General features: G+C 42.8%; 9 protein-coding genes across 9 annotated transcripts; 5 read left to right on the top strand and 4 right to left on the bottom strand. All coding sequences in view use genetic code 12, as the record gives it.

The window, feature by feature from the left end:
* Nucleotides 1–335: 335 nt before the first annotated feature.
* Nucleotides 336–1694, top strand: PGUG_00583 (uncharacterized protein; the record flags this gene model as incomplete). Its single annotated transcript, XM_001487156.1, has 1 exon — nucleotides 336–1694. One exon carries the CDS (start codon nucleotides 336–338, stop codon nucleotides 1692–1694), a length of 1359 nt encoding a protein of 452 aa, XP_001487206.2.
* A 248-nt stretch (nucleotides 1695–1942) lies between these two features.
* On the top strand, nucleotides 1943–3220 carry PGUG_00582 (glycosyltransferase family 15 protein; the record flags this gene model as incomplete). Its single annotated transcript, XM_001487155.1, has 1 exon — nucleotides 1943–3220. The coding sequence occupies one exon, from the start codon at nucleotides 1943–1945 to the stop codon at nucleotides 3218–3220; it is 1278 nt and encodes a 425-aa protein (XP_001487205.2).
* A 786-nt stretch (nucleotides 3221–4006) lies between these two features.
* Nucleotides 4007–5251, top strand: MNT1 (alpha-1,2-mannosyltransferase KTR1; the record flags this gene model as incomplete). The annotated part of the gene is made up of 1 exon (XM_001487154.1): nucleotides 4007–5251. The coding sequence occupies one exon, from the start codon at nucleotides 4007–4009 to the stop codon at nucleotides 5249–5251; it is 1245 nt and encodes a 414-aa protein (XP_001487204.2).
* A 505-nt stretch (nucleotides 5252–5756) lies between these two features.
* PGUG_00580 (uncharacterized protein) lies at nucleotides 5757–7001 on the top strand (the record flags this gene model as incomplete). Its single annotated transcript, XM_001487153.1, has 1 exon — nucleotides 5757–7001. The coding sequence occupies one exon, from the start codon at nucleotides 5757–5759 to the stop codon at nucleotides 6999–7001; it is 1245 nt and encodes a 414-aa protein (XP_001487203.2).
* A 78-nt stretch (nucleotides 7002–7079) lies between these two features.
* On the top strand, nucleotides 7080–9503 carry AFG3 (AAA family ATPase; the record flags this gene model as incomplete). Its single annotated transcript, XM_001487152.1, has 1 exon — nucleotides 7080–9503. One exon carries the CDS (start codon nucleotides 7080–7082, stop codon nucleotides 9501–9503), a length of 2424 nt encoding a protein of 807 aa, XP_001487202.2.
* A 69-nt stretch (nucleotides 9504–9572) lies between these two features.
* Nucleotides 9573–11030, bottom strand: PGUG_00577 (uncharacterized protein; the record flags this gene model as incomplete). Its single annotated transcript, XM_001487150.1, has 1 exon — nucleotides 9573–11030. One exon carries the CDS (start codon nucleotides 11028–11030, stop codon nucleotides 9573–9575), a length of 1458 nt encoding a protein of 485 aa, XP_001487200.2.
* Nucleotides 10058–10510, bottom strand: PGUG_00578 (uncharacterized protein; the record flags this gene model as incomplete). Its single annotated transcript, XM_001487151.1, has 1 exon — nucleotides 10058–10510. The coding sequence occupies one exon, from the start codon at nucleotides 10508–10510 to the stop codon at nucleotides 10058–10060; it is 453 nt and encodes a 150-aa protein (XP_001487201.2).
* Nucleotides 11031–11363: 333 nt separating the features above from the next.
* Nucleotides 11364–11579, bottom strand: PGUG_00576 (uncharacterized protein; the record flags this gene model as incomplete). The annotated part of the gene is made up of 1 exon (XM_001487149.1): nucleotides 11364–11579. The coding sequence occupies one exon, from the start codon at nucleotides 11577–11579 to the stop codon at nucleotides 11364–11366; it is 216 nt and encodes a 71-aa protein (XP_001487199.1).
* Nucleotides 11580–11663: 84 nt separating this feature from the next.
* On the bottom strand, nucleotides 11664–13253 carry PPT1 (protein serine/threonine phosphatase; the record flags this gene model as incomplete). Its single annotated transcript, XM_001487148.1, has 1 exon — nucleotides 11664–13253. The coding sequence occupies one exon, from the start codon at nucleotides 13251–13253 to the stop codon at nucleotides 11664–11666; it is 1590 nt and encodes a 529-aa protein (XP_001487198.2).
* Nucleotides 13254–13375: the final 122 nt, after the last annotated feature.

The raw sequence follows: 13375 nt of genomic DNA, 5'->3' as shown, positions 1-13375 counted from the left end.
TATACGACAGCTCTCAAGGGATATAACACAAAAGGAACAAGATATAATACTTTTAAGGGACTTCTACCTCCGCAGAGAGCGACAATTTTACAAGGTATGTGCTTCTCATGCCAATCTTACCCATTTGGAAGTGGATAAATTGTTGGATGACATTCAGCAAAAGGATACCGTAGATGATGTGCTACTGGATAATGATATCCGTTGCCCATGAAAGAGCCCGTTAGCTCCCACATTAAGAGAGGAGCCTTCCAACTACTATCTCATCAATCTGGCTCAGCAACCAAGATATTGAGGCTCATTCATCTGAGAGTGAAAGAAGAGGATGGTTGCGAAGGATGGATTCAAATCACCAAAATGATCTGCGGTACGAATGGGTTCGATCCACATCTAGCCTAAAATCAGGATCCAGGACTCCCAAAGGTACAGAAGATGCACCAATTGTGCCTCCTTTGGAGTTGGTAAGCATGAGTCAACCGGGCGATTCTACGATTCTTGATCCTGAAGAATTGACCAATACGGACCCTTATGGGTTTATTACAGAAAACGGCTCAGAAAATCCCAAACGTCAGCCCGAGGATGGCTCCAATTTTGATGCGAGAAGCAGTGTTAGCCAGGTTGTTAACCCAATAGACTCGTCGTATGCCACGCTTCAAGAAGTTGGTCGACGTCACGATGACGAAAAGCAGGCGATCGAAGCACGCTGGAATACGTTTTGCAATGAAGTGATGAAACTACGAAATGAACGTAATCAGGAAGAAACCTTTGTACCGACATTCGGATTGAAGGCTCTCGAACTCAAAACCTTGGATAGACAAATCTCGTTCAAGGAAGACTCCTACTTAAAAAGACTCCAGTCACTTATATCCAAACAAGGAATACCCCCTGGCTCACGGTCCAAGTTTTGGTTTGAACTTTCTGGAGCGTCGAATATACGTGTACCAGGAGAGTATAATCGATTGGTGGAGTTGGCAAAAATGCACGCCAATGACCCATCTTTGATTCAATCATTTAACCAAATCGACTTGGATCTACATCGAACAATGCCGTCCAATGTGTACTTTCACAATAGCACAACTTCTTTACCTGGTCCATTGCATCACCGTCTCAAACGTATCTTGGATGCGTTTGTCGTCCTACGGTCTGATATTGGTTATGTTCAAGGAATGAACAAGATTGTTGGAAATTTGTTGATCGCCGATAAAAGGGTTACAGAAGAGGATACTTTTTGGCTCTTTGTGTCGCTCATTGATGAGATTCTTCCTACTTATCATGGTGAGAGTTACTTTTCTCCCTCCAGCTTGAAACATATTCGGAATGCTCAAACGGAACTTGCACAAGTTCAATTTGCCTTGTTGATGCCCAAACTCTATGCTCACTTGAAGCAGCTCGATGTTCAAATAGAATTCATCACCATGAACTGGTGGCTTCTGGTATTCACCGATATTTGCAATCTGATGGAGCTATGGTACAGGGTAATAGATAATCTTCTTGTTTCCGACAAGAGCGAAGACTTTCTCAAAGCCCTCAGTTTGGGAATTTTCAAGCACTACGAAAAGAAACTACTTTCACTAGATAACTACGACGATGTCTATGTGCTCATGAACAGAAATGCCACAAGAAACATTGGGTTTCGAGAGTTGATGGAAATAACGAGAGAGCTTGAGCGAAAGATAGGAAAAATGGAAAAGGACTGAGGAAAAAGATGGGAGTAATTTGGAGAGAACAAAAAGAAAGCGACAAGAAATTACCTCTTGAGCCTGGAAATTGCGACTTCTGTTAACAGAAGCAAGTTTAGCCTAAATTAGAGTGTATACAAATTTCAGCCTTGTTCCACGCCTATAACGGTTCTCTAAGCCCTGCCAAAAAATATTAACGTGTGCAGGCTCCAAATTCAGACACCTGTCGCACTTTATTTCCTTCGCCTATTCGCATTCGAACTACAATGGCACGAAGCCGGGTCACCAATGCTCTAGCAGTCATTTGTGGGCTAGTGGTGCTCTACTTTTTCAGTGTGGCACTTAGGCCCCTGGTTATCTATGTAGACATAGTTTCGAACCTGATCGTTCCAGATTTCGTTCCGGGCAGTAATTCGAATCATGCCGCCGTGAAGGATGTTTCAGAAGATTCGCCTATAAAAGACACTGCCCACGAAGAACAACTTGCACAAAAACAGGTGGGTGATCTACAATTGGCAGGAGTAGTACTGAATGTGGAAACTGAATCGCAGCCCGTGTACGATAAGAGTAAAAAAGTAAAGGGTACATTTGTCACTTTGGCGAGAAATCAGGAGTTGTACGAGTTGATTAAGGCTGTTCGTGGAGTGGAAGACCGTTTCAATCGCAAGTTTAACTATGACTGGGTGTTTCTAAATGATGAAGAATTCACCCAAGAGTTCAAGGATTTGACATCCTCGATAGTTTCGGGAAAAACGAAGTACGGAAAGATCCCCAAAGAACACTGGAGTTATCCCGATTGGGTGGATCTTGAAAAGGCGGCAAAAAGTAGGGCGGAAATGAAGGCTGCTAATATCATTTATGGAGATATGGAATCTTATAGACACATGTGCCGGTTCGAATCTGGATTCTTTTGGCGAAACGAGCTCCTCGACGAGTACGATTGGTACTGGAGAGTAGAGCCTGGTATCCAGATTCATTGTGATCTCGATTACGATTTGTTCAAATTCATGGCCGACAATGACAAGAAGTATGGATTTGCCATTTCTCTTCACGAGTTTGAAAAAACCATTCCTTCGTTATGGCAACATACCAAAGATTTCATCAAGGAACATCCAGAGTATTTGGCAAAGAATAACATGATGGACTTTATCTCCAACGATGGCGGTGAAACTTACAATTTGTGTCATTTCTGGTCGAATTTTGAGATTGGTGATTTAAACTTTTGGAGATCCGATGCTTATCGTGCATACTTTGACTATCTCGATAAAACAGGCGGATTTTTCTACGAAAGATGGGGAGATGCACCTATACATTCAATTGCAGCGGCATTATTCCTTCCAAGAGACAAAATACACTACTTTGAAGATATGGGCTATAATCATGGTGTGTACACTCAATGCCCATTAAACCCACAGTATCGGTACGATCACAAGTGCAATTGTGATCCTGAACTGGATTTCACTTTTAGAGGATACTCTTGCGGCAAGAGATACTACGAAGTTAACAAGATGACAAAGCCTGCTGAATGGGAGAATTATCAGTGAAGACACTTTTGAGCCGCAGTCTGATGATAGATAGCTGAATGCGGCTCGCGACCATACCCTTGGATCTCACGAATCACATGTAGAATCAACGCATTACATTCAGAAACTATGAGAAATTATTAGTAGTCCTGTCCGATAAGCAGACCTGTTTGCCCTATAGTATTAAACTTCGCACAGGCCCGAAAATCTAGATGCCCGTGTGGGGCGGAAGTGCGCATCGAAGTTTGGCGTGTGCGGCGCGCTACCAGATACATCTTTGCCAAGAACCCACTAATAAAGTTAAAAAAAAGATGCCAAATTAACATTTTGGCGCTGCGTCGTATATTGACACGATTACGAACAGACAATAGAATGGGGTTTTAGTAAATTTTATTCAGACTTTTTAGTACAAATTGTCAATTGCAACACCCAAAGTAACACACCCACTTTTCTATCATTTCCCACTTTGCCCGTACAATATTGTCACCTACGGTTGCATTGATACCCCATTCCCTTGGCAGACCCTCCACTAGAAATTGCTCCATCAAAGTTCGCGGTTCGCACACTACTTCGCGAATATAAGGCGGGAAAAGCCACGACTACGAAGGCTCTGCGACGACGTGTTAATTGATTTTTCACAGTGACATAGACAGTAATTCTGGGGTTTTGAATACGACAAGCACCAGTAATTCTCGTAATTCACTTTTGAGACACCCGCCGTGGATCACCATTATATCGTACCAGTTTTACACTGAAACGATTCAATTTCACCAAAGTTCAATCCCGTGAAAAACTATCAAAATCACCATGAATAGAGGTTCGAACGCGCGTATAATCAGATTTGCCGTGTTTGCCCTCGTTCTTATCACCTGTGGTTTCATTCTCCTGAAGGGACTGTCGTATCTGGGTTCCAGTTTGACCCCAGCCAACGTCAATCCAGGCGCAGCCAAAGAAGTTCCTTTGGGTGAGGTCAATGCTCCTGCTGGGGGAGTTGCTGGAAATGCCGGCGCACAAGCTGCCGGTGACCTCGTGAACCAGGCAGTTCAGCAATCGAAGGTGGCTCCAAATAAAGGTGAAAAAGTAAAGGCTACTTTTGTGTCTTTGGCACGTAACTCGGACTTGCACTCGCTCGCCGGTTCAATCAGATCGGTGGAGGACCGTTTCAACCACCAGTACAACTATGACTGGGTGTTCTTGAACGATAAGGAGTTTTCTGAGGAGTTCAAAACGGAGATCTCAGCTTTGGTTTCTGGTAAAGCCATTTTTGGTTTGATTCCTGCTGAACAATGGGGCTACCCTGAATGGATCGACAAGGAAAAAGCTGCTTTGGTTCGTGAAGAAATGAAGGAAAAGAAAATCATCTATGGTGATTCGGTGTCATACAGACACATGTGTCGTTACGAATCTGGATTTTTCTGGAGACACGAGGCTTTAGAGCCTTATGAATTTTACTGGAGAGTTGAGCCTGATACCAAGATCTACTGTAACATTGACTATGATGTTTTCAAGTGGATGAAGGACAACAACAAGGCTTATGGATGGACCATTTCCTTACCAGAATACATCGAAACCATCCCTACTCTTTGGGACACTACCAAGAAATTTATGGCTGAAAACCCCCAATTTGTTCACAAGAACAATATGATGGACTGGATCTCTGACGATGGTGGAGAAACTTACAACAAGTGTCATTTCTGGTCCAACTTTGAAATTGCATCCTTGGACCTTTGGAGATCTGAAGCTTACAGAAAGTACTTCGAATACCTTGACAAAGCTGGTGGGTTCTTCTACGAAAGATGGGGTGATGCACCAGTCCACTCGATCGCGGCTGCTTTGTTCTTGTCCAGAGACCAAATTCACTTCTTCAATGATGTGGGATACTACCATGTGCCATTCCACAACTGTCCCGTCAACAAGGAAACGAGACTCAAGAACAAATGTGTTTGTAATCCTAATGAGGATTTCAGTTGGAAGGCTTACTCATGTACTGGTAAGTTCCACAAGGTTAACAACATACCTCGTCCAAAGGGATGGGAGGATTACACTGGTTAAGGCACATATTAGTACTAGTTTGTTTAAATAGCTTAGGGCACAGTCTATGGATTGAGAACTGAGTTTCAGGGACCGATTTTCTCCAGACACTGTACCAAAATGCACATAATCGCACTGAAAAAATTATAATATGGCAAGAAAATCCCTCAAGCACCTAAATTTGAGCAAATTGTATGTGACAAGGAAAATAAAAGCCTCGCTCAAGTCATTGGCCATTCTAATCAATTATTCTGAACAATAAGGCTATTCATCAACCTGCGTTACGAGCCCAGCAGATTTCTGAAACAAACGAGTATGCAGGTTTTCGCTTTTGGTCCACGTAAAAACTCACTACTGTTCCCTATAATCTCACACAACTCCAAGTGCCACACTTTGGTTTTCAGCCCACGAACAAGACTGGACGTGTATACTCATCGGTTCCATATACTGGATAACTTTTTGGTACAATACCCTCGGCCAATCCACAATAATCAACTCCGGTATTTGGGAGACGTTCGCGACCACCATGGTAGAAACTACAAAAAAGAAGCATAGACCAGTAGAATTGGACCTCAATGTACCCAATAAGGTGGAAGCAGCGCTTCGAATAGTGAGTCCTGGACTTCCAAAGCTATCACCTGGAATGCAAACCACCATGAATGAATCAATGCAGATTCAACGCCAACAAAGAGAACTCATAGCAGCACGTAATAACACAGAACCAGGAGTGGAAGTCAAAGAACCCACCAGTGTACTGGAGAAAAAAGTGGTGGTAATCACCACATCAAACCCGGACAGCGAGGTTCAAGATTCAAGTCGACTTTCTACCCCATCCACTACTAAGCGACTCAAGCGTGAAAATGCACCACCTCCGTTATCATTGGTAAGGGAAAATTCAGAAAAATCTCCTTCAATGCGCCCACTGATCCAATCGGCACCGCTTAGACCATACTTTATGGGCCCACATGCCAAAGGTGCATTCAAACCATATGGCTCCAATCCCTATACACCCCATCGTCAATTGCGTCGTTTGCACGTATCTCCGCCTCGAAGAATCATAAGACCATTTACAGCACATGCTGCTCATCCGCAATTACAAGGGGTATATCCAAGATACACAGCGGCTCCATACACCGCAGTAGCTGGTTCATTCCCTCGAGTACCTTACAGACATGTGTCGGGCCCACTTCCATATACCAAGTCGCCCGTACTGGCACAAGTTACTGACGTTTACCACGGCGACTACACAAGAGTAGCTCCATTTACGTCACAGCCACTTTCGGCGCAGCAAGATGCTTTCGAAGGTACAGGTGCGGTAGCCGATCGTACTTTAGCTACTGAAGAAGAAATGATAGAAATGAAGAGAAAACACGAGCAGGCAAGCAAAGGAATGTCAGGCTCCGAATCAGATGACTCTGATGATCCGGAACTGAATGCAATTGACCCAGAAGATCAACCTCTTCGCACCGGAAACCTGCGAAGTCGCTCACTGACCATCTTCGGGTCTATAAATCTAATGAATGAGTCAGTGTTCAACTTTAAGATATATGCATCATCCAAGAAACAGGAGGAGAGTAAAGACTCAACCCCGGCTTCTAATTCCAATGGTGATCTAAGTGAAAAGGTTTCACTGCCATCGTCGCATTCGCCCGAAAAATCACCAGTAACTTTATCCGCTGAAACCACTACAACAGATCTCCAAAAACAAAAGGAAAAGTTTCTCAAGATCTGTGAGACCAGCTGGGACGAGTTTGTGAGCACAATGGGGTAGTCCAGTGGGTTACCTTTAGCACTTTAAGTACATGTATTATATAAGAAGAATCTCCGAGTTACATAAGCCGAACATTAAATGGCAAATTTCCACCAACGCCATTCAAACCGAATCATGATGAGGAAAACACCAGCGGGCCTCATGATGAGGTTGGCTCCAAGAAACGCCGTACTCCGCGGTGTGGGCGGTGTCCTTAGACAGAGCCATAATCTGATAGTTTCACCTCGACTGGTGAACGTTTTTGCGGGGTTTAATCGATCGTTTTCCGCTTCCAGATTTCAGCTTTTTGAAGCTTCACGTAGATCACTTAGTGATAAAGAGGAGTCACCAAAAGACTCGGAAGACAAGGAAAAGAAGAAGAAACCCATGAGTGAAGAAGAACGTGACATTCGTAACCAGATTAAAGAAAGACTCAAAAAGAAGAATCCACTGTTGAACCCCAACAATATGAAGATATACCAACTTGATAACAAATCGGTTGCACGAGGATTGTCGGGATTATTCTTGTTCTCTCTTTTGGTTACTGTTTTATTGGCATCGAATCGTAAGCCTAATGACGAACTCTCGTTCCAAGATTTCAAGACCAACTACTTAGAGAAGGGTCTTGTTACCAAGCTTACGGTTATCAACAAGTTTGCCGTGGAAGCAGAATTAATCCAAGGAGCAGTTTCTGACCAAACTTTCCAGACTTTCAGCGGCCATCCCGCCGTCGTTTTCACTATAGGTTCAGTCGAGGTATTCGAAGAAGAAATGAACCGTGAACAGGATAAACTAGGGATTCCAATCGATGAAAGATTACCAATTTCGTACGAGGAAAGAGGCTCTTGGATGAACTACATATTGCCCATTTTGCCAACGGTGTTATTGATTGGAGGATTATGGTATATCACCGTGAGAAGAGCGAACATGCAAGGAGGAGGTGCTGGTGGTGGTGGGCCCGGTGGAATTTTTCAAATCGGTAAGTCTAAAGCCAAATTATTCAATCAGGAAACAGAAGTTAAAATCAAATTTAAGGACGTTGCTGGATGCACTGAGTCTAAAGAGGAGATTATGGAATTTGTCAAGTTTCTTCAGGACCCTGTCAAGTATGAGAAATTGGGAGCCAAGATTCCTCGTGGTGCTATATTATCTGGTCCTCCTGGTACTGGTAAGACATTGCTTGCTAAGGCAACAGCTGGTGAAGCAGGCGTTCCCTTTTTATCCGTTTCTGGTTCAGAATTTGTGGAAATGTTCGTGGGAGTCGGTGCTTCTCGTGTTCGTGATTTATTCAAGACTGCTCGTGAAATGGCTCCTGCAATTATTTTTGTCGATGAAATCGATGCTATTGGTAAAGAGCGTGGTAATGGCAAGATGGGTGGAAATGACGAGAGAGAAAACACACTTAATCAGTTATTGGTTGAAATGGATGGATTCGAAAATTCTGATCACGTTGTTGTTCTTGCGGGAACCAATCGTCCGGACATTTTGGATAAAGCCTTGTTGAGACCTGGTAGATTTGACAGGCACATCTCTATTGACGTTCCTGATGTGGAGGGAAGAAAGGAAATATTCAAGGTTCACTTGTCTAAATTGACACTTCAAGTTGAAGAAGATATTAGGGCAACCCAAAAGGACGTCGACTTCAACAAGTATCAAGAATTGAAGGCTGCAGCCATTGACAATCTTGCAGGTCGCCTCAGTGCTTTAACTCCAGGATTTGCAGGAGCTGACATTGCAAACTGCTGTAATGAGGGAGCATTAATTGCCGCTAGAGAGGATGCTACAGCTGTGGAAACTCATCATTTTGAACAAGCAATTGAACGTGTTGTAGCCGGGCTTGAGAAGAAGTCAAGAATATTGAGTCTCGAAGAAAAGAGAACTGTTGCCTTCCATGAGGCTGGCCACGCTATTTGTGGCTGGTTCTTAGAGTTTGCTGACCCATTGGTCAAGGTTTCTATCATTCCTCGTGGTCAAGGAGCATTGGGTTATGCACAATACTTGCCAAAAGATCAGTACTTGGTTTCGAAAGAGCAGTACAAACATCGCATGATAATGACTTTAGGGGGAAGAGTAAGTGAAGAGTTGCATTTTGATACGGTAACCAGTGGTGCTTCAGATGACTTCAAAAAGATTACTCAAATGGCTCAGCTGATGGTATTGAAGTTGGGTATGTCAGACAGTATCGGCAATGTCTATTACGATTCTGGAGAAAATAACAATGGCTTTCAAGTTCATCACACATATTCAGAAGAGACAGCATACACCATTGATCAAGAAGTTAAAAGATTCATTGATGAAGCTTACGAAGCATGCCACAAATTACTTTCAGAAAAGTTGGATCTCGTTGACAAAGTGGCTGAAGAGTTATTCAAGAAGGAAATCTTGACGAGAGAAGATATGACCCGTTTGGTTGGACCTCGACCATTCCCCGAAAGAAACGATGCATTTGACAAGTACATCAAAGGTAAGGATGCTTTTAAAGGTAAGCCTAAAGATACCGAAAATGAACCATCTGAGGCATAAAATAATGCACGTATATTAAATTGTATATAGAATGGAACCATTCCCGTCTTGTGTGTAATTTAACGCTTATCAATCCGAGTCGAATAACTCGTCAATTTCGTTCATTACTTCTGTCTTGGTTAATGCAATTTTGGGATTTGTAGGCAAATCATTGGCCTTTGTTGAGTGCTCATTTATCAAAGGCTTTTTCGAGATACTACGACTTTCTTTGGTCAAATGACTGGAGTTGATATTGTATGTCCGAAAATGATTTTGCAATGCTTCGAACAGTCTAGTTTGAAATGGGCATCCAAGTATAGGACAAGAAAAGGTAAACAAACGTGAGTCACAACCACTAGATGTATTTTGGTGCTCTTTCAAGTCGTTGAGGGTGAAGAATACCCGACGACATCTTTCGGTCGGAGAGAGCTTCATATTACAATGAAGTAGGGAGTCACTTTGCAACAATTTATCGAATGTTAAAGGAAAAACTTTGCTGATATTTTCGATTGTGTCAGATGAAATGGTGTCCACTCCCGTTTCTGTCTCAGTCTGAACGGGGTAACCTATCTGTTTCAACTCCTTTGGATGCAGCTTGAGAAGGTGCTCTTTATATAGGAAACGATTTCCAGTACAGAACTTGCAGTAGTGGAATGCACAATGATAAACGGCGTCTGTAGTAGGTGTCGAGAGATCACAAAGAGTGTATTTCGATGTCTTTTCCTTTCGCTCAAGAAATGGATTATGTTCTCTTTTCGGGGTCTCTTTAGCAGTCGGGAATAATCGTGTGGGCTGGAAGAGACTTTTGGAGTCAGTAATCCTCTCAAATCCCGAATTGTTTGGGTTTGCTGATGGAGATGAAAGTTGTGGAGATGAAAGTCTAGAAGGTGAAAGTCGTGGGGATGAAAGTCGTGGAGAAGTGAACTTCGAAGGGGGTGTATTTCTTGACGGAGATGCAGTTTTTGAAGGAGTTTTTGAGGGAGAATATCTTGTCTTCTTTGTAGGAGATGGCGATAAAAGCAAGACATTATCCTTCATGGAACTACTTCTTCGAATCTCGCTTACGTCTTTTTGTCTCGCGGGGGATATAAAGGTATTTTGTCCTGACTTTGATGTCATATATTGGCGAGATTGGTGAGGCTCTTCAACTAGATTGGCACTCCAAATATCGTCGAGACTCGAGGAGGAAACATCTTTGCGAGCCAATGCTCGAAGGTGACCATTGTCAGTGATTATCTCTCCTGTTGAGAGATCTATTTCGTCGCTTTCTTTCTCATCATCAATCTGAGAATATTTCTCTAGAATAGCCTCCCACTGGTTTTGGAAACGGGTTCGACTTCGGGCTTGAAGATTGGCTACTCTTTTCTCGAACAGCGCCTCTGCATCTCGCTTGGGTTTGAGGCTATTAGAGTCTTTGTAGTATCGCCTATGACTATTTCCAAAGGCCTTGTTTGTGTGCCCTGCCAGATTTGGCGGGCTTCTAGAGAACAGGTACCTTGAAGCTGTAACTGTACTTATGTGAGTCTCAGGATCACCTGGAGACGCCATCTTTAGCCCCGACTCGCTTCTATAAGGTTGTTTTGTGAGGGTAAGAACGTTACTTGAATCGGTCGCAAGTTGAGTTGTGATTGAAATCGCGGAGAGAAAGCGATGCGATAAGCCGTAGAATAGGTAAAAAGATTTGTGTGTTTAAAGCACAATAAATCAATGGAAATGGTTTTGTCCAATGAACTCCTGCTATGTTATGACCTACTACTTATTCTTTCGTATCAATTTATAAAACTATTACTTTTCTATTCATATTTACAAGACAGTTGGTCGGCATACTTTTGGCTCATAGAGCAGCTAAAAGTCCCTCACAAGTCGTAGTTCATACATAAACTACAACTCTTCATTATTGACAGTTTTCGTCCGCTCATTATTTTTATTAGCTTCCCAGCATTTTTGGAAAGCCTTCATTTCTTCTGTACATTTTCTCCAGTCTCCAGTGTCGGCATGACAAAGCTGAAGCTTCAAGTTCTCTTCATGGCACCCTGTGTCCATGATCCGCTGATCCCATTCATCCGGTTGATCATCGTCGTCAATTTGATGTGCCATGGTATACTGGTATTGAAAAGTTTGAGAGTATATTTCTCTCGCGCATACAGTCTATAGTTACAGTGTAAATTAACTCGCTAATAATTAGAAGCCAAACCCAGCCTTAGAGTAGGCCATTGGCTTCAAGTCGGGATGTGGCACTGCGTCAAACTTTTCAATCTCTAATGTCCATGGACAATTGGTGTCCTTGGCATCTCTATAGCCTTCACCATTATCGGAAGCAGCATCGTATTTTACATTCTCAGTTATGTGAACCACTCCACCCAAGTTTCCGGTGGAATCACAGTAGTTTGGGGCACTGAAGACGGTAATTAAGCGGCCGTTGTGCTCTTCTTCAACACCTCCCATTCTTACCTCGTGCGACCTCAATACCTTTCTTATCTTGTTCTTCAAACAGAACCGTTCAGTAATATCGGGTCCAAATTGCATTCCTATACCTCTCTTTGAAGGAGCACGACCGGGGGTTGGTTGGGGATCGGTCCATAATAACTCCATGGCAATTCCCTCTCTTGGGGGTTGACTTGATCCAGAGCTTGGAAATCTGTTGAAGTTCTTGATGTCTTCCAATGTCACATTGTCGTCTGAGAACAAGCCTCCATGCATACATAGGTATGAGCGGTTGATCAAGGTAGCTAAGGGTAAAGCGCCAAAAGATTCGGCAAAAGCCTCAAACACTTTTTTAGAATATTTCAGTTCACATTCATCGGTGAATCCGTATGTCTTGTTCATGTCATTGGTTTCATGGTTTCCACGATTCAAGAACAAAGAAGTAGGGTAAAGTATCTTGAGAACGTAGAGGTAGAAGGCAACCTCACACGACCATGATCCACGGTCAACAAAGTCACCGTTGAAGAGGTAGGAATGCAGGTCTGAAACAAATCCAAATTTGTTGAACAAGTTGAGCACATCATAAAATTGTCCATGGGTATCTCCAACAACCGTCAACTTTTTACTTTTAGCCAACAAGAGTTCATCCTTGGACGCTTCTGCATTGGTATACAGATTATGAGGAAGAGAAAGTTCAACCATGGTTTTCTCATGCTTGCAAATTTCAGTCACTTTTGCTATAATAGCAAATGCATGCTTCTTGGGTATCTTACCTCCTGCTTTGAAATGCTTGATCATATACTTTAAGTAGCCTAAATCAAGACCCTCGATATCCACCTTGACGCCGGATTCGGTGGTTGTGCTGGTGATCTCCAAAGATGGCCCTTCCCAGGTCTTCTCGATGATCATGGAATTGAAGTCTATAGTTGTGAAGATAGAAGTCTTTTCGTCACCGGCAATAGCCTTTTCAAATGCTTGCTTTTTCAAGTAATTAACACATTGCTTGTAGTTTTCCAATGTGAGTTTGTCGTTTGGTAAGGTCTTCAAAATTGTCTTAAAATTGGCTTGGGCTTCTTTGTACTTCAAAATAGCCATCTGCGCAACACCCTTTCGGTAGTAAGCCTTTGTAAAGCTAGGATCCACCTTTAAAGCTTCGTCACAATCTATTATGGCAAGTCCATAGTTCTCCAACTTGATGTGAACTTGAGCTCTGTTTGAGTAAAACACTGCATTTTTGGGATCTACTTCTATAGCCTTGGTATAACTTTCAATAGCTTCGTCAAATCGGTGAGCCTTAAAGTGTTCATTACCCTCGTCCTTGAGCTTGACAGCCTCAGCAACGGACATTCTTGATCTTCCGAAAAGTTGAGATTCGCGAAATTTCCACCGGAAAGATTAGCTCGCGGGACTGCCTTCTCGGAATTACATAGCTTATTTAGGTTTATATTCATTTTTTGCAAACAGTCATC

The sequence above is a fragment of the Meyerozyma guilliermondii genome, genomic scaffold, assembly GCF_000149425.1.
Source record: "Meyerozyma guilliermondii ATCC 6260 scaffold_1 genomic scaffold, whole genome shotgun sequence".
Lineage (NCBI taxonomy): Eukaryota > Fungi > Ascomycota > Pichiomycetes > Serinales > Debaryomycetaceae > Meyerozyma > Meyerozyma guilliermondii.
This window is presented reverse-complemented; position numbering and strand designations above follow the sequence as displayed.